Source organism: Carcharhinus amblyrhynchos, chromosome 18, assembly GCF_965287045.1.
Source record: "Carcharhinus amblyrhynchos chromosome 18, sCarAmb.v2.hapA, whole genome shotgun sequence".
Taxonomy (NCBI): Eukaryota; Metazoa; Chordata; class Chondrichthyes; order Carcharhiniformes; family Carcharhinidae; genus Carcharhinus; species Carcharhinus amblyrhynchos.
In genome coordinates this window covers 26476708-26503191 of record NC_137341.1, presented here as the reverse complement: position 1 = coordinate 26503191, position 26484 = coordinate 26476708, and the positions used below count along the sequence as shown (strand labels likewise).

The following is a 26484-nucleotide window of genomic DNA, read 5'->3' as shown; positions in this document are numbered from 1 at the left end:
ACCTGTGCAGGGACAGACTCAGTCAACAAGACAAGAGTCAGTATATGGGGTTCGGACTGAGGGAGGGACAAGGGGGAAGGAGCGAGGTCTCTTGCAGCAGAATCCCCACCTCCACGTGTTCTTGTTCTAGCTCCCCTCTCATGGCCTGCCCTCACTTGCCTGCCAGCTAAGAGTTGGAGAGCACTTTGCTGCACCTCAATGAAGGATTGAATAGCCAACATGAGGCCTTCTCCATCCAGGTTAAACTCGCAGACTGAGCGCTCAGGCCATTGGTCTGGACCAGCAAACATTTAATTTCGTCCCATGTCTGATTTGCCATGTGAATGGTCACTCGTTCCATGGAGAGGAATATAAGAACAAATTTCATCACCCAGAAAGTGCTGAATCTGTCAAATTCACTACCACAGAAGGTAGTTGAGGCCAAAATGTGTGATTTCTTATTGAATGGCGGTGCAGGCTCGAGGGGCTAGATGGCCTACTCCTGCTCCTATTTCTTATGTTCTTATTTCAAGAAGAACTTAGAAATGGCTCTTAGCTGAAGGGATCAAGGGATATGGAGAGAAAGTGGGATCAGGGTATTGAATCTGATGATTAGCCATGATCAAAATGAATAGCAGAGCAGGCTCGAAGAGCTGAATGGCCTACCCCTGCTTCTATTTTGTATGTTTCTATGTTTCAAATATGTGAGATAACCACGGTCAGCATTAAGACTCTATCATTGCAGTTGCTGCCTATATCCTGACAATTGCAATGTCCATCCATTCTGATCTCTGCTGGAATCCCTGTAAATAGCAAGGCTTGAACAGTCAGGAATGGGGCATGATCATGCTTCTCTGCTCCAATCTGCAAACAGGTCCATCAGTTACAATTCTGTCTAAAGGGTCAAATTACCTGAATCTGGTTTTTGTGTGTCCATTTATGGACGTAAAAGTCCAATTGTTGTGAGATAAAAGCAGGCATGGATCAGTCAGAATGTGTTTGCTTGTGACATCTTGGAATGAACTTGCCTGTGAATGTAGTGTGTTGTGTGTAACTGTATGTGCATCTGTGTGTGTATCTGTATATGTATCTATGTGCGTGCCTGTGTGTGTATCTGTATGTGTGCCTGTGTGTGTATCTTCATGTGTGTGCATGTGCGGATCTCATGTTTGTGCATGTGTGTTGTTGCCACATGTGCATGTTAGGCTGAACTGTGATTATGCATTGACAGATGCATTGAGTATGGTACATTGAGCAGTGTGTCAGGTGGCCAGTGGAATGGGTAGGAGATGACATTTAAAATGCAATCACTCACCTTGACCACTTGCAGGAAGCCTTTGTATTTTTTCCAGTACTGGAGGGGCCAGTGGTTCTGCATTGATCACCATGGCTATCTGCTTCATGATCTTTATCAAGTGTGTGTCTAGAGGGTCTCCTGTTTCCTGCAGAAAACCGATCTCTGTCCCAGTTCAGCCTCCTGCATTGGAGGAATCCTCTCTGTAGGCTGCTGCTCCATTGATCTGCATTCTTCCTGCTGAGAATCACATTGACAGACACGTGCACTTACAAGCTGCCGTTAAAAGAGCAGGCAAGTTTTAACCAGTGCTAGCTCTGCACAAACTGGGGGCCCCTGCTCAGCGTGGGGTCACTCAGTAGTCCATTTAGTGTGGGGCCATGCCTCCATCATGTAGATGAGTGGGCATGGTGAGATTCACCTACATTACTGCCATTGGTAACTGTGTATCACAATCCTGATACTTACTAATACTCTTATCCAGTTTTTAGCCTTAACTCATTGCAGGACATTGTTGTGCCCAAGAATTAGCTGTCATGTTTCCCTGACAACACTTGAAAAAGTAATGATTTGTGTGTGCATAGCTGTGACCCAGCCTGAGTGATGTGGTGTTGCTAAATTAACTCAAGTTCTTCTTTTCTCCCTTCCACTTGCACCTTGCAGCCTCAATTTCTCGGGAGCTGACAGGAGAAGACGAGAAGATCCAGACGCAGCTACATGGGCAGCCCAGTGAGGGATACTACACCTACAGCAAAATGCCTTGCAACCTCTATATCCGCAAAGAGGTACCAGCGCCTGAGTGGTCATAGCATTCCGGGAAATGAGCAAAGGCTGACACCAGCCACAAAAATTGTCCTATGTAGTCACCCGATAACTCACAAAGGTGAAAGAAGTGCAGTGGGACGGGGCTGGGTATAAGCTCAGTTCCAACTATATCCAATCTAAAGCTGATCTCACACCCTGAAGTGTATGAGGAACAGAATTTGTATTGTGAGCTGGGAGGCCACCCAGGAGACAAGGAATGGACCCACAGAGCTGCAATTGAAACTTGGGGGGTTGGTAAGGGAACATGGGCAAGAGGTGGGCTCCAGGAGACTGGAAGAGTCCTGGAGGAGTTGACCATAGGGGACTGGGAATGGGCTACAAGGGATTAGGAATGGGGCACATGGGACTGGAGATAGAACACAGGGGACTGGGGATAGGGCACAAAGGACAAGGAATGGGACTGGAAATGGACAAAGGGGACTGGGAATGGGCTGCATGGGATTGGGATTGGGCCTGTACACAGGCTGTAATCTGCTTCTTGTCACAGCTCAGCCAAAATATGTTGAAGAGGTGTGTGAGGCTACATTTGCTAGGAACACTCCTGTGCTCAGATACTCAGTGAAGGCAGAGATACCAGCTCCTGTTCATTGCTCTTCATGTTGTATTCTTTTTCCCCGCTTCAGGTGTTTTATCCTAAGGACAGCTTCCACAGCCCTGTCATACTGGATCTCATTTTCAGACAGGTAAGAATATTAATGGATTCTAAGTTTCCTTCAGAAACAGGACATTGAATTTGGAGCAATTTCACTCGGGTCTGAATCTCTCTGTGGACTGCCTCAGTGTCTTTGCTCCCAAGTTTGAGTGTGATTTAAGGTAATGCTTTTGTGCAATGGTGTCTTTTGGGGGTATTTATTATTTTCTCTGCCTCCCAGTTTTTAGTACTCAGTCCCAAGATGTACATTCTCAACAGAATATTTCATTCTGTTTGTCACGTTTACAGGCGGCATGGTAGCATAGTGGTTAGCACTGCTGCTTCACAGCTCCCGGGTCCTGGGTTCGATTCCCGGCTTGGGTCACTGTCTGTATGGAGCTTGTACATTCTCCTCGTGTCTGCATGGGTTTCCTCCAGGTACTCCAGTTTCCTCCCACAGTCCAAAGATGTGCAGGTTAGGTTGATTGACCATGCTAAAATTGCCTCTTAGTGTCCTGAGATGTGTGGTTTAGAGGGATTAGTGGGTAAATATATAGGGATAAAGGAGTGGGGCCTGGGTGTAATTGTGGTTGGTGTAGACTCGATGGGACGAATGGCCTCTTTCTGCACTGTAGGATTTCTATGATGTTAAGTTTGAGTTTTAGAGAGCAGGGTTTTTTTTAACTTTCAACATCTAACATATATTACATATCTAAACTCTATTTTGATCTAAATGCACTGATCTATTGTTTGGGAACTTACTGCAAGTCACTGCATTTTTGTACAAGAGGAGTTTCAGAGCCCTTTGTTGAGGATTATTCACATCCCATCAGCTTCTGCTCTCTTCACCTCTGTCTTCCTTTCTCCTCTCAATCCAGGTGCTCAATAACTGTTGCTCTCAGCAAGATGTAACATTTGAGGGTGGGAAGTCTTTCATGATTGGGGTGATTTTTGTGGTGATTAAATTTTAAATTGCGCCATCTCCTGCACTCTGCAAACTACTTTGCTCGACGGGGAGCTTTTCTTCTTTTAACCAGCTTTGGACCCGCGCTCTCTGCTATCTGAGAATACCTGAGGGTTCATTTGCCAGAAGCTTGGCTGTTTCAGTGTTATTCTTTAAGCACTCACAGTTCCGCTCGATGATCAATAACTATAATTGAGCTGCCTGCTATGTAAGGAAACAGCCTTCTGCAACAGCATTATCATTGTGAAGCCCATGTCAAAATTTGTTTGGTTATTAGTAAAACAAAGAAATGGTTGCTCCATTATGAAACAATTGATTAAATTCAGTAGTGTTGAATTAACAGTTTGTGAAGCAAGTTACACTATTGTTGAAATTTTGGAAACTGCAGGAATTGAAGTCCCAATTCTCAGAATGTTTCCGGACAACGTTTGGATATAAAAATTTTATTTATTAGGCGCTCGGCATTAACCTCCCAGTGTAACAACAGGAAACACACATTACAAGAATAATTCAATACCCTATAATAAAAGACTGGGAACAAATCGAGGGGTTTGGACATTTATATATTGAACACTAGATAATCTGGAGTGAGTTATAGGCTCCAGTCTAATTGAGGGGGTTGATATATATAAAATAGTAGATCCTAGGACTGAGATACAGGTTGGGAGTTTATACCTGAAATACCAGATAACCTGGATGGAGCAGTCTAATGTGTTCCATTTCCCTGACATGTTAGTTGAGAAATACTCCAGTGGGTTCTCCAAGACTGCCTACTGCAAGCCTACCTTCACTGATCAACATAGACATTGGAATTCATACAGTCCACACATTATAACACTGATCTAGCTATGTGCTCACCTGCAAGTCTGATGTAGAAACAGAGCGCATCAATGCTATCCTGTAGAATAATGACTATCTCCATCAGATCATTGTTCACTGTATATAACATAAACATAGAAGTGGTCCAAAGCCTGCTACTTTCCCACTCAAAGCACCCAGTCTATCTCAAACTACCCTGGAAAGGCAAAGGGCGGAATTTTCCCACCTCACCCACCACAGGAATCATAGTACGGGACATGGACCATGCAAAGATCTGTTGACCTCGGGCAGGATTTTCCGGTTTTGGAGTGAGCTTGGCCAGGGAATCCTACCCAAAATGTTTCAAAAAGGTTAAGGGAGCAGTTTCACACTGCTACTGTGCAATGATTGTGTAAGTAGTATTTTATTTTCAGGATGCTGCCATCAGCCCAAAAAGATGTTCTGTCTAGGAGTTTCAGTGCCATAGTGATGTGAATTATGTAGGCTGGATATCCCAATTATTAGCTGATTGAATCAAACAGCATGTTCCTTTGAATGTTTGTAATAGGCAGAGTACAGACTATTCAAATAGTCCACACTTGCAAACTTCAAAACAAAGTATCTACTGTAAGATGTGATTCCATGATTAGGTGGCATTTGTTGAACAATCCTGAGTGTGTTAATAGTTACACCAACATTTAATTTAAGATAATCAGTCAAGCTCCTAATGTAGCTCATTTAAACTTGCTAGAAGTGTCACACGTTCATATGCATGGACCCCTTCTCTACAAAGAAATGTGTTCAGGACTTGCATCTTTTTTGTTACCCAACATTTTTGGGAGCCAAAGTTCCTTGCTGCTTCTCCATGGCAATGCATCAACCAATCACAGTCTCCATGCCAACCAATCAGCACATTTTGCTCCTGAAGATGAAATAGTTTTGCTCGTTTGAAATTTGACATTCTTGTTTTTTTATTTATGAGATGTGAGCATCGCTGGCTTGCTAGCGATTACTTATCCCTAATTTCTCTTGAGAAGGTGATGGTGAGTTGCCTTCTTGAACCATTGCAGTCCATGTAGTGTAAATACACCCACAGTGCTGTTAGGGATGGAGTTCCAGGATTTTTATCCAGTGTCCGTAATAGAATGGTGATATATTTCCAAATCAAGATGGTAAGTGGCTTGGAGGGGAACATCCAGGTAGTAGTGTTCCCATGCATTTGCTGCTCTTGTCATTCTTGTTGGTAGTGGGTGATGTGTAAAGAGTCTGGTGGCACACATTGCTGCTACTGATTTGTACCTTGTAGATGGTGAACTGTCTTGGGGGGGAGCAGTGGTGGTGGTGGTGGTGGTGGTCCAGAGGTGAGTTACTCACCTCAGGATTCCCAGCCTCTGATCTGCTTCTGTAGCCACTGTACTTAAGTGCCTAGTCCAGTTCAGGTTCTCGTCAGTGGTAACACCCAGGATATTGATAGTACGAAATTAAGTGATGGTAATATCATTGAATGTCATAGGGCAATGGTTAGATTCTCTCTTGTTGGAGATGGTCATTGCCTAGCACTTGTGTCACATAAATGTTGCTTATAACCTCTTGCATTTGTCCTGATGAGTGCAAGATGAAAAGCTTCAGCAACATTTAAGTTGCTCCAAATAACTCGAGAATAATAGATATCTAAAGTGCGTTAAAGAGAGAATCTATTTGAAGCTTTTGGAGATAACTTGTGGAGATATTGTGCAACTTTTAATAATTTTTTGTTTGATATTCCTTTAATGCTGTTAAGATCGTGAATGACACATTCTCGGAAACTTGTGTGAGGCTGAACAAAGAGGAGCAGATGAAGATGAAATCTTTCTTAGGTCAGTATTGCAAAATCTTCCGGGATTGGACAGAGGGGCTGAATGTCCAACAAGTGGAGAAGAAAAGGGGGAAATGTGGCAGGGTAATGATGCGAATGGGATACCTAGGTGCAGAGTACAGGAGGCCAATGCTGAAATGAACTCAGAGGAAAACAATACAACTGATAGAATATTGGGGACAGCTGTAGCCCAAGTGCACTCTGACTGTAACTACTTTTTGTGTGTCCGATGTGAGTGTATTTTGGCTTCATTTTTCAGAGATAAACAAACTAAATTGTAAAACACTAATAGTAAAACACTACTGAAATTCTTGAAACTTGATATAATAAAAAGGATGTCATTTATTCAGTCACTCTGAAACATTGGCCTTGGTCCCAGGCTTTTAATCATGCTGAATACCAGTTGTGTATTGCTTCTCGAGCTGTCAGCTGTTCTTGAGACTGTGCCAGTTTTTTTTTTGCAAGCTATTTATCAACTTTTCCAATTACAGTATGCAGGTTAGGGTATAAGAGACACACTGCAGGCCAGTCAGCATCTGTGAGGACAGAGAATTATGTTTTCAGGATGTGACTGTTCATTAGAACCAACTTGCACATCCAAAGTATAACAATCAGTCTTTCCTCTGGGAAGGAAGTGAGAGAAGGTACTGGATGACAGGAATAACAAGTCTCACAATACCAGGTTAAAGTCCAACAGCTGTTGGACTTTAACCTGGTGTTGTGAGACTTCTCGCTGTGCTTACCCCAGCCCAACACCGGCATCTCTACATCATGGCTTCTATTGACCCTGCAAACTGCCGGCTTCATGTGGAGAGGATCTCCACATATCGACACAGACATCAAGTTTCACCTGTTGGACTTTAACCTGGTGTTGTGAGACTTCTTCCTGTGCATACCTTAGTCCAACACCAGCATCTCCACATCATGGAGACAGGAGTAACATAGGGCACCTGGGGAAGGTGTTCGAGAGCTGAATTAACATCAGTTAAGTCAACAGTCCGGTGCTAACTGGAAGATGTTAGTGCCTTTGGTAAACACCAACTTGTCTGTATTCTATTGACTATATTTTTACTGATGCTAATTTGTTTCCTCGTACCTCCTTCCCACCATTTCCTGAACGTGCTGTCACAGCTGAACAAACTAATATTAAAGTGCTGTGAGCGGATCCACCCTTTGCTTTTTTCAAAGCATTCCCTCTGAGCGAATCAGACTGATATAAGAACAATGATATTGAATAATGTGAAAAACAACAAAAACAGCGGCATCCATTTATCTCCTTCAGCTGAAAACAAGATTCAAGCCTCAGCCCTGATGAAGGATGAAGCTGTCAAGAGGAAGATTGTAATGGCAGCCAGAGAGATTTGGGATGTTTATTTCTGCCGTCTGTTCCCTGCCTCCGTGAGACAACTCTCCTATATTTAGACAAATTTATTTAAATCATAGCATATTGTGCAGTTGTATATTATTTATCAATTCTTTTAAAATCTCCAGCATGACCTATAACGGGGTGAAAATTGGAGTAGCGTCCCTGATGAAGGGACTGCTCATTGAATCATAGGAACTGGGTTCAGAAATTTAATCCCTTGCACTTTTACACTACTAAATTATATTATGGCTGATATGTGCCCCATATCTATCTCAGAACAAATATTCCGGTCTCTAAAGATTCTTGAACAACGTTCCACAATCTACATCAACATTACATCTCCAATCTGGCTGTGCTTTCCAGACATTTTCTCTACCCAGGGACTATTTCAGTCTATAATTCCTCAACCCAACTCCAAACCATATTTGTACAACTCAGTTTTGAATTAATTGTGCATTCAGCTTTTCCTGGAAGCCTGTTCCATGATTCTGTGGAAAGGAGTTGGTCATCTGGTGTCTTTTGAGGTGTTTAACTATAATCCTGCACCCTCTAAAGTCAAATAGTCCATTTACACTCCAACATTTTGTTTTTCTGTTATTTTCTCCCCTAATGTAACCATGACTATCACAGGAGCAGCCATGTCCATACTGGAAATTCCTGGATCAGGGAATGGGAGAGAAAAACAGAGATGAGTTAAAAATGTATCTCTGCACATTGCATCGTTTTTTTTTGACTTGATGCTAATTTGCAAGTACTGTTGGAACTCTTTCAGGGCAGCGTGGGCACTGGAGTGCAGATTCTGGGAGTCTCCCATAAAGGAATCTGCCTGCTGAAACTAGTGAGAGCCAGTGGTACAGCAGCAGAAAATCTGCGGGTGCTCAGGACCTACAGGTACTGAAAGCAGACTGCAAGATGTCCCATTCCTCCTGCTATCCTGAAGACTTTCTCATTCTGGTCTCTCTTTCCATGCCATCTTTGGTATCTCACCAAACACCCATTGTTCTTAGATAATAATTTGACAAGTTGTTCTATCACAATGGGCATATTAGCTGAGTTTGATCCTGTTTTCCACATCTTATTTCCTGCAGGACAATGACCAACAACAGCAACTCCCATCCCTTCTGAGGTTTGTTGTAGCCCCATCTCCTCTTTGTTACTCTTGCTAAGATTAGGTGACATCATAAGCCTAACAGCTGGTATTGCCCTAATTTGTGCCTGTACCACTCCCAGAAAACCAACAAGGAAGCTCAGACCAAACTACCATCTCTAAACACCAAAAACTTTTCCATGGCCGGCTGTTTGAGGCTGAAGCAGACCATTTACAACTGTGATGTCATAACTGCCCCTGAACTGAGGTTCTGACCCCATAATCTTTCCATTGCCAAGATCTCTGACTTCTGTCTCTGTGACATTCTCTGTTTCCATCCTTGCCTCAGCTTGTCTCCTGCTAAAGTACGTGCCCATGTCTTCATTACCTCCAGATTTGGACTATTCCAACCCACTCTTGGCCAGCCTCCCATCTTCCACCCTCCATAACTTGGGCTCATCCAGAACTCTACTGTCTATCTCCTAAACTCACACAATATCCTATTCATCCATCACCAACTGTGCTCAGTGACCTACATTGGCTTCTGGTCTGTCAGAAACCTCAAATTTAAAAGTCATACTTGCTCTCATAATCATTCCTTGATCTCACCTCTGCCCATCTCAGTGACTTCTTCCATCCTATAACTTTTATACTCTTTTGAATACAACTAAAAATCAGTAAATTAAACAGAAATGAAGCGGGGTGTGGTGACAGTGTATGGTGGAGCATTGTAACTGAAACAAAATGTCAGAGTAAATTTAACTAACTAAACCAAAATGTCATTCTGGGGGTGATGATGTACTGCAGTCCCAGTAGTGCCCATAGGTCACAGAGAGCCAAAGCCAGTGGATACCATGGCCAGAATTTTACTGTCCACTTGCCACAGGAATCGGAGTCAGCGAGGGGTGGAACATAGATGGGTATGTTGACCGTGGGCTGGATTTTACAGTTTCGGGACAAGTGAGACCATAAAATCCTGTCCCTTGTGTTTGATGCAAACACGATGGATCGAAGGGCCTCTTGCTTTGCTGCAAAACTCTATAATGTAGGTGACTGACCTGCCCTGGCAGATCTGAGATTACCTCTATCATTGTTAGCTTGTAACCAGCTAAGGTGAGCTGGCTTACATAATGGGGAAATGTGACCCGATGTGATCTCTTGAAATTGACGTATGAGGAAGGAGCCACATGTCACATGATTGGTAGATCACATCAGCCTCTGAGTTTTCTCCAATCTGCCTCTATACCGGAATTTAGTATGAGAGTCAAGAATCCAGGGTCAGAGTCATGGATCCAAGAGTACTTTAAATATACAATACCGATTTAACCATTCTCCTAATGACCGCCTTTCAGCTACTCAGACATCTTGTTTGTCACCATCCCTTCGAAGAATATGCTGGACTTCAACCTCTCCAACGAAAAGTTGATTCTGTTTTCCGCCAAGGCTCCACAGATTAAGAGTATGATTGATTACTTCATCACTGAACTGAAGAAGGTGCGTAAAGGATTTGCTTTTAGATTCTTTCACATGGTCATTGTTCGAAAAAGTTTATTAAAGCTTCTCAAAAATTTTCCATTCAGGAATCAAGACATGAACATGACATGGAGGCCAAGATCATGGGTTCAAGTCTCATTCCAGAGACTTGAGCACCTGATCTGGGCAGTGACTGTGAGGGGCTGCTAGAGGTGCCATCTTTGGGAAACTGATGCCCAATCTGCCCTCTTAGGTGGATGCAAGTTTCTATTTTACTAATGAAACAGCAGAAGTTTTCTTGGTGTCCTGGACAATATTTGTTTCTCAATCAACATTACTAAACCAGCTTATCTAGCACATTGTACAAATATTGTACATTACAACAGAGACAAAGTCCATCGTTGACTGAGAATGAGAAAGGTGAGGATGAAAAAGCTCTTTTGTTATCTCTGCATCACTGACTTAAATGTTCCAATCTCTGTTAAATTCAAACTAATCAGAAAATGCAGGCCACAAAGCCTGCAGCAGTCTCAAATGTTGCTAAGATTTCAGTAAGTAAAAAAGGGTTGAAGAGGACCTGTGTAGCGCTGGATTCCTCACTTGTTCTTTCGCCTCTAGAAGCTAGACTTAATTCTCTCATGACCGATGTGGTGAAATTTACCAATCTGATGATTTATAGGGAGATTAAAAATCAAACACTGCAAAAAAATCTGAAATAAAACCAGGAAGTGCTGGAAATGCTCAGCAAGTCTAGCAGCGTCTGTGAAGAGATGAACAGATTTGATGGCTCAAATCAAATATGATTTCTTCAGAAATGGTTCAGAATAGTCTCTCATTTAGCGATCTCACTTACACAGAGTTGACCGCTGGTTGGATTGCCAACAGGCATTCACCCTGTTTCTAGGATGTTTGAATTAAGGCATTGTGTTGAGCTGGTGAGTGGGAGATTGGTATGAGTGTGATACAGGAGCACTTGTTTTCGACATATAGAACATAAAAGAGTGCATTACAATGTCACCAGTACACTGCCACCAGTATGTTGTCCACACATCCTCACTTTTATTGTGCGCGATATCCATAGAAATCAATTTTTTTTAAAAATTCAAACTTCAAGTTAATAGCTGAAAGACAAGGTTTCACATTTTAAGCTGTTTACTGCAACAAAAGTTTAAAAGTACAATTGAACAAACACAATTTTTGTTGGTAACTTATACTTTATACCATAGAATGGAATACCCTTCCTTCTTATTTTTAACCAGAAAAATCCTAATATCAGATATATATTATACTGTCATTGAAGTAGACATCCAATTCTCCCAGAATCAGTCCAAAATGATTCTTAGCTCCCATGGGGTTCGTTTTTTTTCATTTCCTTTCTCAGCCTGGTAACTTCTAAGCCCAGAACTACTCTTCACACTGGAAGTATTACTGGAGATACTTCTTCCAGCATAAGCTAGACGCATTCCCAGTTTAATTTTGACTTTACATTAATTTGGTCTTTTCAATCTGAATATAAGCTTTCCAGGAGAATAAACCATAAACATTTTTAGACTCGAGCTTCCTTCCCTCTTTCTCCCAGACATGGCAGACTAACTTGTTTGTGATATTCAGATAGATTTTAGGAAAGCCTGCAACCTGGTATCAGAACAGCTTCCTCTTTATCCTTCCCATCAGCATGGCATGTGAATTACATGGACCTTGTAGCCAGGGAGAATTGCTGATTAGCTATCCGTGAGCTCCCCAACTTTCTTTTATCTTGGAAGTAAATGGACAGCTTTAAATGCCACTCATTACAACCCACCATTCTCGCACTTTTTCAGACTTATCACAATCTATCCAGTGTTAGCATACAGTCTACTGCCATTGACTCCAAATGTAAACATCCTGCACCTTCTTACCATTAAAACATTCTAGTCCCCCTTTAATATTTAACAGTGAAACCACCGAAGCCTCCTGTCAGGTCAGCGTAGGTCGCACAACCCCCTTCATTTTATTTAAATTAAACAGACAGGCTCAAACACAGAAAGATAATTGGCCGTAATCCACGAAGAACTGTCAGCAACTCTCTCCATCAGAGAGAGACAATTGTTTGTAAATAGTTTGCAGCATACCACGCCACATCAAGCGTAGGGCAAGGCAATGAGGTAGGTCGCCATGGACTATAAAGTCAGTATGGGGATTGAACTCATGTTCTTGGTGTCATTCTGCACCAAACTCTAGCTATCTACCCAAAGAACAAGGAAAATTACAGCACAGGAACAGGCCCTTTGGCTCTCCTTGCCTGTACTGAAAATGTTGCCTGACTGAACTAACCCCCTTTACCCTTTCGGGGACTATATCCCTCCATTCTCATCCTATTCATGTATTTGTCAAGATGCCCCTTAAAAGTCACTATCATATCTGCTTCCACTACCTCTCCCGGCAGCAAGTTCTAGGCACCCACTTCCCTCTGAAAAAAACCTGTCTTGTACATCTATTTTGTACATCAATTATACACCCAACTGAACTAACCCACCCTATCCCCAAAAACATCACTATATTGTAAATCTCATAATTGTAACAATTGTTCAACTTCTGATACCAAAATTGCGTACTGCCCAGTTTTATTCTAGTTCTGAAAAGAGTCATATTCTCACTCCACAGATGCTGCCAGATTTGCTGAGTATTTCCAGAACTTTCCATTTTTAATAAAAATATTGGAAGAGTTTCAACCCACTTTGTAATGATCTATGGCAGAACACAATCTCTCATTTAGCAATCTCATTTACACAGAGTTCAGCAATGGCTCGATTGGCAATAGGCATCTACCCAGTTCTGAGATGTTGGAATGGGAGTTTGGTGTCACTGTGACACAGGAACTCTCGGATCAGGTTCTAGGTCATAAACAGTGCCCTGCATTACAATGTCACCAGTACACTACCATCAGTATGCTGCCCAATCATCCTCCACTTTACTCAACAACCTCTGGCAACCAGGTTGCATACCAGTTTAGGTTAGAGGGTCATTAGATTGGTTCCGCTGGTCGGCACAACATCCAGGGCCGAAGGGCCTGTACTGCGCTTTAATGTTCTATGTTCTACCATCCCTGGTCTTCAATGCTAATAGAACTATAGAATCCCTACAGTACAGAAGGACGCCATTGGGCCCATCAACTCTGTACCAACTCTCCAAAAGGGCATCTTACTACCCCCTTCCCCCTCCCCCATCCTACCCTTCTCTGCACATTTATCATGGCTAATAATGCACCTAACCCACAGAGCACTGGACATTAAGGGGCAATTTAACATGGCCAATCCACATAACCTGCACATCTTTGGACTGTGGGAGGAAAACAGATCACCTGGAGGAAACACATGAAGGAACACAGGGAAAATGTGCAAATTCCACACAATCAGTGACCCCTGAGGCTGGAATCGAACCTGGGTCCCTGGAAGTTTTCACTTTCCAGTCCTTTGCCTGACCCTTCCTTCACAGCTCTTTTTACCAAGGTTTCAATGACACCGCTCCCCCCCCGCCCTTCATCTTCTGTTTGCCGTCTTGGATGCTTTGTTACATGTTCAGTGCTGTTCCTTGTCAGTGGCAGTGGTTAGTAAGAGCACAGAGTTAATGTTACCTTTATCTATGGCCTCTCTCCAGGACTCTAACTATGTTATAGCAGTGAAGAGCCACATCACAAACAACAGCTCCTACCTACGATTCCATAAAGGGGACATCATCCGCTTGCAACCCATGGAAGGCCTTGAGGAAGGTCAGTGTCTGTAGATGTCTAATTGTTCATTCATTGGCATCAGAAGGTAACATCCAATTCCAGTTTTTTCCTGTAAACCTGAGTGCCTGGAATGATTGTAAGCAACCTGTTCTGTTATTGCTTTTTTCTAATGCACGGCCAGTTTGCTGTGTGCAGGCCACTTTTGTTTAAGCATCAGCTTAAATGGGCCAACTTGCACCCAGCCTCTGCAGCAACATACTAATTGCAGAAAGGGAACACTAATTGTAAGTAACTGGCTGGTTAAATGGGTCACCAGCTATGGTATTGAAGCTTGTTAAGCAGAAAGAGCCCAAACTTCACCCCAGATTTGTGCCTCAGTATACCTGACTAAACAGCAGGATTCCAGTAGGTCACATCCCCACTGGGTGGCTGGATTCTTATCCCAACAAAAGTCATTTCATTCAGAGAAGGAGAGAGAAGAGTGGGATTAGTTTGGATCATACATCTATTAAGTTCATGCAGCTCCACAATCCATAGAACTGTTGGTGCAACACAATCAATAGTGGAAATCTGTTCTTATTAGTATTATCAATCTATAATACACAGGCTGGTAACTTGGAGGGGTCACATTGTGAGGTTTTGGGCAGTGTTGAGTGTGGATTCACATCCCAGTGTCAGTGAGTGTGAATTCACATCCTGGTATCAGTGACCGTGGATTCACATCCCAGCGTCAGTGAGTGTGGATTCACATCCCAGTGTCAGTAGTGTGGATTCACATCCTGGTATCAGTGAGTGTGGATTCACACCCTGGTGTCAGTGTGTGTGGATTCACACCCTGGTGTCAGTGTGTGTGGATTCACACCCTGGTGTCAGTGTGTGTGGATTCACACCCTGGTGTCAGTGTGTGTGGATTCACACCCTGGTGTCAGTGTGTGTGGATTCACACCCTGGTGTCAGTGTGTGTGGATTCACACCCTGGTGTCAGTGTGTGTGGATTCACACCCTGGTGTCAGTGTGTGTGGATTCACACCCTGTATCAGTGAGTGCGGATTCATATCCCAATATCAGTGAGAATGGATTCACACCCTGGTGTCAGTGAGTGTGGGTTCACACCTTGGTGTCAGTGAGTGTGGATTCACACCCTGGTGTTAGACAACTGTCATTTTGATGTATTTTGTTGTGTTTCTGCACTGCTTGATTGCTGTTCCCTGATGTTTTGTGATTGCACACAGACTGTTGCTATGGTTGCATAGTCAGAAAGAAGGTTATATACCTGGAAGAGTTCAAGAAATACATTCCTGATTTTGGTGGGTTGAAAGCAGAGCCAATCTGCTTTCTTACTGTTTATGTGTGATTCATCCCTCCCCCTCCCCCTCCCCTAACACCTCCCTGCAGATGCTGATTTTTGACACAAAACAAATTTGAAATGGGTCCCCCCAGCCCATTCACTCACTTGGTAAGAGGATGGTCCCTGATCCTGTGTGGATAGTCCAAGGTCTGATGTGAATGGTCAAGTCCAGCCTGGTTAGACCCAGGTCATTTGCCAACCTGTTAGGATTCCATCACCTCCTGCTCAAAAATGTGTGCATATATGGAGACTGGACTGAGCTCAAACCTAGCCTCAAAGATCAATGAACTAACTAAGAACAGTACAGGACAGGAACAGGCCCTTCAGCCACCATGCCTGTGCTAACACATGATCCCTTTCTAAACTAAAGACCTTTTGCCTCTATGTAGTCTGTATCCCTCTATTCCCTGCCTATTCATGCATCTGTCAAGATGCCTCTTAAATGTTGCTATTGTATCTGCTTCTACCACCTCCACTGGCAGCATATTCCAGGCACTTACCACCCTCTGTGTTTAAAAACTTGCTTCTCATACCTCCTTTAAACTTTCCCCCTTTTACCTTAAGTCTGTGACCTCTAGTAACTGACCTATCTACCCTAGGGAAAAGATTCTGGCTATCCATTCCATCCATGCCTCTCATAATTTCTATCAGATCATCCCTCAGCCTCTGACATTCAAGTGAAAGCAAACAAGATTGTCCAACTTTCTTCATAGCTAATACCCTCCAAACCATGCTGGAACATCCTGGTAAATCTTTTCTGTGTCCTCTCCAAAGCATCCACATTCTTCTGGTGATGTGGCAACCAGAACTGTGCACAATGTTCCAAATGTAGCCTAACTAAAGTCCTATACAGCTGCAACATGACTTGCCAATTTTTATATTCTATGCCCCAACCAATGAAGGCATGCATGCCATACACCTTTTTGACCACCTTATCCACTTGTGTTGCCACTTCCAGGGAACTGTGGACCTGTACAACTAGACGCTCCTAAGGGTTCTGCCATTTATTGTATACTTCTCTCATGTATTAGACATTCCGAAGTGCATCATTTCTCATTTGTCCAGATTGTTACATCTGCCATCTGTCTACCCAGTCTCCAGCTTTTCTATATTCTGTTGTATGCTCTGGCAATCCATCTCACTACTTGCAGTCTCCCCCAATCTTTTTGTCATCCACAAACTTACTAATCACACCAACTACATTCTCCTCCATATATGTATATTATAAACAACAGGGGGCCAGCACTGATCTCTGCAGAACACCACTGATCACAGATCTCGAGTCAGAAAAACACCCTTCCACTTCTACTCTCTATCTTCTATGACCAAGCCAGTTCTGTATCCATCTTACCAGCTCACCACAGATTACATGTGACTTCACATTCTGTGTCAGCCTGCCATGAGGGACCTTGTCAAAGACCTTGCTAAAGTACATATAGACAACATCATCATGCCCTGCACTCATCAATTACCTTTGTCACTTCCTAGTTGGAAAGATACTGACTCCCAGCACCTCTGAAGCCAGGAGAAATGGGAAACTGTCAACCATACTGACACTATAAGTTACTGTTTTCCATATTGTTGTACTAATGCTCCAACCCCACTTGTATTAATGTTCTATTGACATGTATTAATAAGCCCCTGCCCTGTATCAATACCCTCACTCACTGTATTAATATTCCCTCTCCCTGTATTAATACTCATCCCTCCCTGTATTAATACTCCCCATCCCTGTATTAATACTCCCCCTCCCTGTATTAATACTCATCCCTCCCTGTATTAATACTCATCCCTCCCTGTATTAATACTCATCCCTCCCTGTATTAATACTCCTTCTCCCTGTATTAATACTCCCTCTCTCTGTTTTAATATTCCTACTCCCTATATTAATACTCCCACTCCCTGTATTAATACTCCCACTCCCTGTATTAATTCTCACTCTCCCTTATTAATACTCACCCCTCCCTGTATTAATACTCCCTCTCTCTGTATTACTTCCCCTCCTTGCATTAATACTCCGTGTATTAATACTCCCTCTCCCTGTATTAGTACTCCATTTTGCTGTGTTGTGCTCCATTGTCTTCAGAGACTCCAGTTTGTCTGTGGACTGAGCTGAGTAAATGTAATCTGCTGATATTTCTAACAGTGGGGTTTTAGAACTGGTTTGTGCATGTTTGTTTTGTGCTCACTGTGACCATGCCTATTTTACAGTATGATTTATGTAATATGGAAAATAAAAGCTGGGAGAAGCCAGAAGCAGTCAGCTTCAGTCAGCATTGGAAAGGAGAAATAACAGCTAGCTTTCATTACAGCTGCTGTTCCAAGTGAAAATGTACTCCACGGTTTGACTGCTGCCCATCTCCAGTGTTTTTACTGTGTTATTATATTTTAGCAAACCAGATAGCTGAGGATGTTTTGCTGGCTCCTCCATGTGGAGTGGATATCAGCACAAATTTAGTTCGGGCTCAGATTTGCTCAATACCGATGTGTAATGGAAACTCTGGGAAGCAGAGGAGTGCTTTTCCTTTTACTAAAAGCCATTGACATTTTATTCTAAACTGCTTACTCAAGCTTTTATTTTTCTCAATTTAATTTTTTTAATCTTTTGATGTGTTTTTTTTCACCCTCATTGATGTCAGGGATTTACACTGAAAATTGAACCCAGTGTCAGCATCAAACATTCCCAGGACAGGTAAAGTAAGTAAAGTCACCGTAGTCCCAGATGGCCATGTGCTGTTCTCCACTTTGAAGGGGAGAACTGACTGGTGGTGATTTAACCTGAGGATCACCACACCTCAGGCGAGAGGCGAGGTGAGAAGGCGAGCCTTTATGAATAACCTCAGCTGGTTCGGGAATTGATGTTGCTCTGCATCACAAACCAGCTGTCCAGCCAACTGAGCTAACTGACCCACTCCTCCCAAGCAGGTACAGCACAGGGTCAGATACAAAGTAAAGTTTTCTCTGCACTGTCCCCATCAAACACTCCCGAGACAGATACAGCACGGGGTTAGATCCAGAATAAAGCTCCCGCTACACTACCCCATCAAACATTCAAGGGGCAGTTATGGCACAAGTGAAATGCATAGTGAAACCTCCCGTCAAACACTCCCAAGGCAGCTACAACATGGGTTTAATAAAGGTCCCCTCATACAATCCCACTCATCACTTCCAGGTAGATACACACATACAAAATCCCATCAAACATTCACGGGACAGGTAATAGCATGGGTTAGATACAGAGGAAAATTTTAATGTTGTGACGCAGGAGGAAGGGTGGGCTCTGTTCATGTCTCTTCTGAGAGCTGATCTAAAAACTTCATTCTGCAGGAACCATTGAGCAGATTGGGAATTGGTATTGAGTGATGAAATTGGGTAGCTCGCAGATCATGGATCAGTGGCTGAAAGATTACGAGACGGATGAGGTTCCCAGCACTCACAATTCCTTTCCTCAATGAATATAACTGAAACATATTCAGATTTGTGTCCACAGGTTACAAGCCACTCTGAAATAATAAACCTTTGCCTGTTTGGACAGGGTGGAAGTTTGGAGCTTTCCATGGCAGGTCTGGAATGTTTCCCTTGGAATATGTGCAGCCAGTGGCTGCCCCAGACTTCATTCACCTAAGCACTGACAAGAAAGAGGAGCCTATGGACAAAAAGGGCAAAGTAGCAGCTTCTGCCTCGGCCACTGTAGCAGCTGCTGTGGGATCGACGGCAGCAGCTGAAGAACTGGACAGAAAGTCAGAGGTGCGAAATTGATCCTCCAGCCGTTCACTGCATTCCACTGCTCTGCACTGCTGCTCTTGTCTGTACCCATAGAGTTTACTTAAAGCTGCCTTCCTAACATAACCAGGGCCTGATACTAATTGGTTTTCACTTTGAAATGACATTACTCACACCATAATGTCAAACCAGGATGACAGGTTTTGATCTGTGATGATGAGTGAGGAGCAAAGAATCAGATGGTGATTAGTTGCAAGCTTCCTGTTTCTAGTTCAGCTTTACTTAGTTGCTGGACTTTAGACCTAGAGCTTCGCTTTGTAGCAATTCATATATTCTTAGGAATTACAGACAAATTTGCAAAAGAACATTGGGGTGGATACTAACCTTTTTAAGAGTAAAAAGTCTGACAACACCAGGTTTTAGTCCAACCTATTTATTTGATAATATTCTCACTAGCTTTCGAGGGGACAGCCTCTTCGTCAGGTGAATGGAGAGTTCTGGCCTCAGACAGAGCATATAAAGCACAGACAGTTAGAGAGTAATCTCTAAACTGTCTGTGCTTTATATGCTCTGTCTGAGGCCAGAACTCTCCATTCACCTGACGAAGAGGCTGTCCCCTCGAAAGCTAGTGAGAATATTATCAAATAAATAGGTTGGACTAAAACCTGGTGTTGTCAGACTTTTTACTGTGTTTACGCCAGTCCAACGCCGGCATACCCACATCATGACTTTTTAAGAGTGCCAGTGGGTTAAAGGAACATTTGGTGAAGTTATGAAGAGACCAGATTCCAGTATTGATTCCCATGCTGTATTTATCTACCTGATCTCAGTGTCAGCTTGCCTGATTCCAATGGGCTGGGATGTGTAAAATCAGCCAGATTTCCTGCTTCTGCTCACTGTTCAGTGGTCTGTACAGGAAGGTGCAGATGATTTGATATCAGATGGCAGGGTTGGCTTTGATTTAGCTCCACCAGAGGGGGAATTGATGGCACAAAGTATGCAGCACTGGATCAGGATCAGTGGGAATTGATGATACAGAATCAGTACCTGTAGCAATGTGTGGGGACGAAGCCAGTATCTAAAGAATAGATAGGCAAGGAGTCCTCAGTGAGAATGGATGGGCGTTGAGTCAGTCCCAGTGAGAATGGATGGAAATGGGGTCAGTCCCAGTGGGAATGGATGGAAATGGAGTCAGTCCCAAAGGGAATGGACGGACATTGTTATGTTGCGGCTGTTATGCCATCAAGAAATTTCAAACTTTGTTAGAAACAAAATATATTTATTGACATGAGAAACTCAGATACAGGAGGTTAATGCAGCACGAAGGCTGTCCTGGGCAGAGCCCCAGCTCTAAGCATTCACAACATGATTCCAGAAGTAAAATGCCTGAGAGAGGACACATTCTCTCTCTCTTGTGTGATCACTCACTCATGATTCCCACTGATCCCTCTAGACAGGTGATTCACTTTTGCTATACTGTCTTAAAGAGACAGACATGACATACATAAACATCCCGCCCCCTTTAACTTTCTTCCACAATCTTCAAAATCGATTTACTCAACCCACATTTTAAATAACGTTATACACACAAGTTAGACATTTGTAAACTTATGTAGCAATTGCTCAATGGAGGGATCTTGAGGCTTTCATTTTACATAACATTCCTTCTAGAAAGTTTCAACTATGCAGTCCCAGATGTAATTTTGCCAGGAATTCTTCCATACAGGCTTGCTGCTTTCAGAGTTCTGTCTTAGACTGTGTACTGACCATGGACTACGTACTTTATTCAGCGGACAGTGTCATTCTCCAATCCTTTGTTGGTTAGTTACTCTGTTATGCAACTTACTCTACAATGTATGCAGGTGCTGTCATCACAGTACAACACAGTCTTATGTTTTTATAGTTCTTGCACAATCTCAGGTTGTCATTTGTGAAGGGAATGGTTGTGATACTCTATTTCTGGGACTTAGGTAGCATGATAAAGTTTCTTCTCTTCCTAGCATTTCTATTCAGCATGTTTTCCATCGACCGTGTTACCATATAGGTTCTTGTGCATTTCTATGAGTGTAAGCATTTCAGCAATCTTACTGTAGCATGTCATCTCAGTTTCCTTCTCTGCTTGATTTGCTGCTTTGTCTAATTCTCTCCAGCACATTTCCTGAAGCTGAGTGGCTTAATTTGCTAATCTCCCCCTTCCATCTTCCATATCAACCAATCTCCTGCTTCATCATGAGTTGTACTTTATTTTAATGCATCTGTTTTTGCAATCCATTCAGTTTATCCACTTCTTGAGTTTCTTCCAAAGTGAATCCATCACTCCCTTCTAACAACATTTGATAATGATCTCTTCCTACTTATACTTTGTGTGTTTTTAGACAATTGCCACATTCCTTTTGTTGTAGTTGCCTCAAACTCTACTTCTGTGTTCAACACTTCTTCCTTCTTTTTTTTATTACACAATTCTCCTGGATTGCTAACTTGTTCAACAGTTGTGTCCTTGCTTTGAGTTTGTCCATTGCTACATCCTCCACAGTACCCTTGAACATCGGGCAATTTCTGCTTCACTGCAGAATGTAAATTTCTCCAGCTCATTTGTGTTTTCCACATGACTGATAGTTTGAACATTCAATTGGATCTCGAGCGAATTCCCAATATGGCTGTGGTGAATAACTCTGCTCTAATTTCTGCTTCAACTTGCTGACTACTGCAGAGCTTGATAGAGGACGTGCTATGGATCAAATCCTTGAGTGCTACACTCTGAGGCGAGCGATTCTCTCACCCATCATGAAATTGATAGCATCCATTAAATGGGATTTCCTTTGCTCTTCTCGAGTTCCATGCTATGACCTCTCTGCTGGGATCCGCTTGTGCTTTTTCTCTCCACCTTTTTTACCTGTTATTCACATCTTTATGCTTCAACTCCAGTTCTTCCTTGCTTGTTGCTGAGTGTTGTACTGTTTATAACTGGCCCTAACAGATTTCCTAGTTACATCCATCTTTTTTATAGAGCTTGTTTTTTTCCCTTGTAGCCAGGCCGCTTCTCATTGAAATTAAGGGTCACAAACTTTTATTCATTTTCTATTTGCTGTAGTTCTCAGTGAAGTTTATCCAACACTTTTTTCTTCACTCTTAGTTCTTCTGCTGTGGCTTGTTTTACTTTCTGACTGATTACAGTTTTAACATTTGCTTGTAATTCATCACTACAACTTTCAAGGAATTTCTCATTATAATACAAAGGTGAGACTTTTGTGGGCTTCTTGGGGTCTTCCAGTACTCATTTCTCAAGGGACTGTCTAATCTGAGTCTGGTGTACCCTCTTGCTTGAGGACTTATTACCTCCTCTGAGCTCCAGCATGGCCTCTATCTTGAGGTCTTAATTACTGATCCCCTTTTTTTAGAGTTGCCTCTTCTTTTAAGGGTTGCCCTCTATCTGGCGTCTTCTGTGGTTTTCCTGTTCCTTGTTTTTTGACACCACATACACAACAGGCATGGAGTCAGTACCAGTGGAAATGGATGAGCATATAGTCCGTAAGAGTGGGAATGCACAGATATGGAGTCAGTGCCAGAGGGAATTGGTGAACATGGAGTCAGTACCAATGGGAATGGATCGACATGGAGTCAGTACCATCATCAATTTTTCCACACTGACAAAGAAAGGGATTAAATGCACCAGGCGGCACAGTAGTTAGCACTGCTGCCTCACAATACAAAGGACCTGGGTTTGATTCCAGCATCAGGTGACTGTGTGGAATTGTACATTTTCTCTGTGTCTGCATGGGTTTCCTCTGGGTGCACTGGTTTCTTCCCACAGTCCAAGGATGTACAGGTTAGGTGGATTGGCCAAGATGAATTGCCCCTTAGTGTCCAAGGATGTGTACTTGAGATGGATTAGCCATGGTAAATGTGTGGGGATTGGGGCAGGGAGGGGGGTGTGTAGGAAGGGCCTGAGTAGGATGCTGTTTTGGAGAGTTGTGCAGACTCAATGGGCTGATAGCCTCTTTCTGCACTGTGGGGATTCTCTGGCTCTGTGACTAACCCCAGCTCCTCTCTGAGTTAGATAAATCACGTGTCCATCTGGTAATCCTTCTAGCAACCCATGCTGGAAGCATGCAGGCCGGCATGTCAGGTAAGTGTAATGCACAAAAACATCCCACATCAACAATGTGATCATGATCACATAATTCCAATGTTCTTTCTGCTATCCAGGCATGCACAGTATGGATTGGAGCTCAAGAATTGCCCTGCTTATGGTGTCAGCGACTTGGTGCATAATCTATGCAGCACATTATTTCAATATGAGTCCTAACTTCACAGTATTCTTGACTTTTCTGCAGACCTCTCGACCAGTCAGTGAGTTTGTGGAGAATATACCTGAATACATCTTTCAGGATAACCAGTGCACCATGGTCGAATTTGCCAAGAAATACTTCCGTCAGCCTCACAAGTTAAAAAGGTAAGTGAGCATCAAGTTTTCATGTTAATCCGAGTCACACCAGCACTGCACAAATGAACAATCCCAAGTGTGACATTTCTGGGTTGTGAGCTTGGTATCTTACTGATCAAACGTAAAACTGGTTGAGAGTAATCTGACCAGTCATATGATTACAGGCCTTGGCTGCTCAGCATTAATCCATTCCTATTTGCCCTGTTTCTTTCAGTTTTCTCTCACTTTCACCACACCTATTCCGCTCTTCATAATTTATTTATTAATGTCACAAGTAGGCTTACATTAACACTGCAATTAAGTTACTGTGAGAATCCCCTTGTCACTGCACTCCGTTACCTGTTTGGGTACAATGAGGGAGAATTTAGCATGACCAATACATCTAACCAGTGGGAGGAAACTGGAGCACCTGGAGGAAACCCACTCAGACATGGGGAGAACATGCAGATCCACAAATACAGTGACCCAAGTCAGGAGTTGAACCCATGGCATTGTGAGGCAGCAATGCTAACCACTGTGCCACCATGCCATCTTCACCTAGATGTACGATCTGCACTGTGGGCTGTGCCAAATGTCTTTTGCCTACATCATTTAACAGTCAGGGTGGATAAAAATGAATTGAATTTGCTAAGCCACAGTTACTTCACCTCAATTTTCTTGGATGAATGACTTCTTGCCAGAGCATCAAAGAAAAAGCTAGATCACAAGCATGCACTAAAGACTCTTTGTTGAATATAAACGCAACTTCTCACATTCAAGGCCATGTACACAAATATTTAATACACATAACTAACCAGAGATTCCTAGCAATAGGTTGGCAGATCACTAATTGGCAGTTGTATCATAAAGTGACTAGCAAAAATCCCACAGAAAATTCAATGTTAGCACTGAAGAGAGAAAAAGTCTTCATTTATTCAGCACCTTTCGCAACCTCAAGATATTCCAAAATGCTTTACAGTCAGTGAAGTATTATTGAAATGTAAGCACTGTTGTAATGTTGAAAAATCACTAACTGGTGCTGAGGAACTATAGCAGTGACAAGATGTTACACAGGATACATAACATAGAAAACAGGACATTTGGTCCAGCCAATCCATGCCAGTGTTTACACTGCACCTCCTTCCATCTTCCCTCATCTAAATCTGTCATCGTAGCCCTCTAACCTCATGTCTCTCAAATGCTTTTCTAGATTCTGTTTAAATGCATCTGTCCAACTATCCCCTGTAGGAGCAAGTTCCACATTCTCACAGGTAAAGATGTTTCTTCTGAATTCTCTATTGGATTTCTGGTGATTATTTTATATTGATCTTCCACACAAGAAGAAACATTGACCTGAATTTCATGCTTGGCATGCATGTGAAGTCGGTGGGTCCGGAAGCAGATGTAGAATCCACTCCCAGGTGAGATCATATTCTCAAGGCGATTTCAGGCTGGATGGACAGTTAAGGTCCATCCAACACGAAACGCATCTACCAGTTGGCCTGACAGTGTGGACTGTAGTGGAATGCATCAGGCATCCAATGGTAACTCCCAGGACTTTGGTAACTTCAGTTAAATTTCCAATGAAGAAACAGATAGGTCCTACAACATAGAAACAAATTTGGTGTTAATACGCAGCTATGACATGGTCCTGACTTAAAACTGACTTCATGTATTTGTATATAGTGGCGCAGAAGCATGCCTTGAAAATCTATATGTCCTGCAGAGCATCTGCTATTGATCCAATTAAACCTTGGGGCCACGGCAAGGATGTGGAGGAGGGAGGGAAAAGAGTTGGGGAGAGGGTTCCTTTTGTGTATTATATCAGCGAAGGAAAAATGAATCATGAATAAGCATTTTTCCAACTTCCAATACTTCATGACATCCCAGAATGTTTTTTAAAGTGTGGTCAGTGCTATAATGTGGAAAATGGCCAGCCACTTTGTGCACAGCAAACTCCCATAAACAACAATGTCTCATGTGAACGCTGGCACCACACACAGTTCAATACTCTCTCAGGACTGCACTAGACTGTAAGTCCACATGATCAACTCTCTGGAGCGGGATTTGAACACATATTCTACTGAGATCCAGCAGAATGTGCAAATGTGGTGACACCCGTGCCATCAAAGATGCATCTGATCTACCTGCTACTGCAGTAGCTGTGGAGTGCCCAACAGAACGTGGCAATGGCTGTAGTGGAGCTGGAGGGGGAGGGGTGCAAAATGAGGAAGCGGGTGCTGGGGGTTGCAAATGAGGTGTGGTTCATAGAATCATAGAGTACCTATAGTGAAGCAGAAGGCCATTTGGCACCAACCACAATCCCACCCAGGCCCCATTCCTATAATCCCACAAATCTACCCTGCTAATACCTTGATACTAAGGGGATCTAATCTGCACATCTTTGAACTGTGGGAGAAACCCAGAGCAGCCGGAGCAAACCCACATGGGCAGAATGTGCAAACTCCATACAGACAGTGACCCGAGGCTGGAATTGAACCCAGGTCCCTGGCAGTGTGAGGCAACAGTGCTAACCACTGTGCCACTGTGCTGCCTTTTGTCAGAGAATTCATTTTTTAAAAAACTGTTTTAATTATGCAGTGATCTGGTCATAGTCTACAGCTACTGCCAGGTCTGTTGGGTCACCCCAATGACAAAACTACAGCATCTGTATGCTGGGTCATTATGAAGGCCTGGGTCATGGGGAGTCTGACATTTAGAGAGCCCCTTACCCTCAGACAAACCCTCCACTCTCCCCATTTAATTACAGTGGCAATGTGCCAAACAGCCATGAATTTTCAAGACCAATTTTTTTTAACGTCAGTGATCCTCATGGTTAGCACAGATTGATTTATTTTGTTAGAATATTGCCACAGATTTGTAGGTGAACCAGCTTTAAAAGCTGATGCAATCATAAGGAAATCTGGCAAAACTCCAAAGTCTGTGTTCATCGGCTTTTTAATGGCTTTAATTGGCCCTTGAATTATAGGCAGGTGTCGCTCCAACAAG

At 42.9% G+C, this 26484-nt stretch overlaps 1 protein-coding gene across 1 annotated transcript in view; it reads left to right on the top strand.

Moving 5' to 3' along the window:
* Positions 1 to 26484, top strand: part of LOC145354721 (unconventional myosin-XV-like) — a 137893-nt gene that overhangs the window by 84073 nt on the left and 27336 nt on the right. Inside the window, exons 40-49 of the mRNA XM_080206175.1 lie at positions 1937 to 2058; positions 2722 to 2781; positions 6272 to 6347; positions 7629 to 7744; positions 8485 to 8603; positions 10152 to 10293; positions 13909 to 14020; positions 15214 to 15288; positions 18865 to 19076; positions 23387 to 23505. Coding sequence (XP_080062301.1) covers positions 1937 to 2058; positions 2722 to 2781; positions 6272 to 6347; positions 7629 to 7744; positions 8485 to 8603; positions 10152 to 10293; positions 13909 to 14020; positions 15214 to 15288; positions 18865 to 19076; positions 23387 to 23505 — 1153 coding nt within the window. The remainder of the gene's footprint in view (positions 1 to 1936; positions 2059 to 2721; positions 2782 to 6271; positions 6348 to 7628; positions 7745 to 8484; positions 8604 to 10151; positions 10294 to 13908; positions 14021 to 15213; positions 15289 to 18864; positions 19077 to 23386; positions 23506 to 26484) is intronic.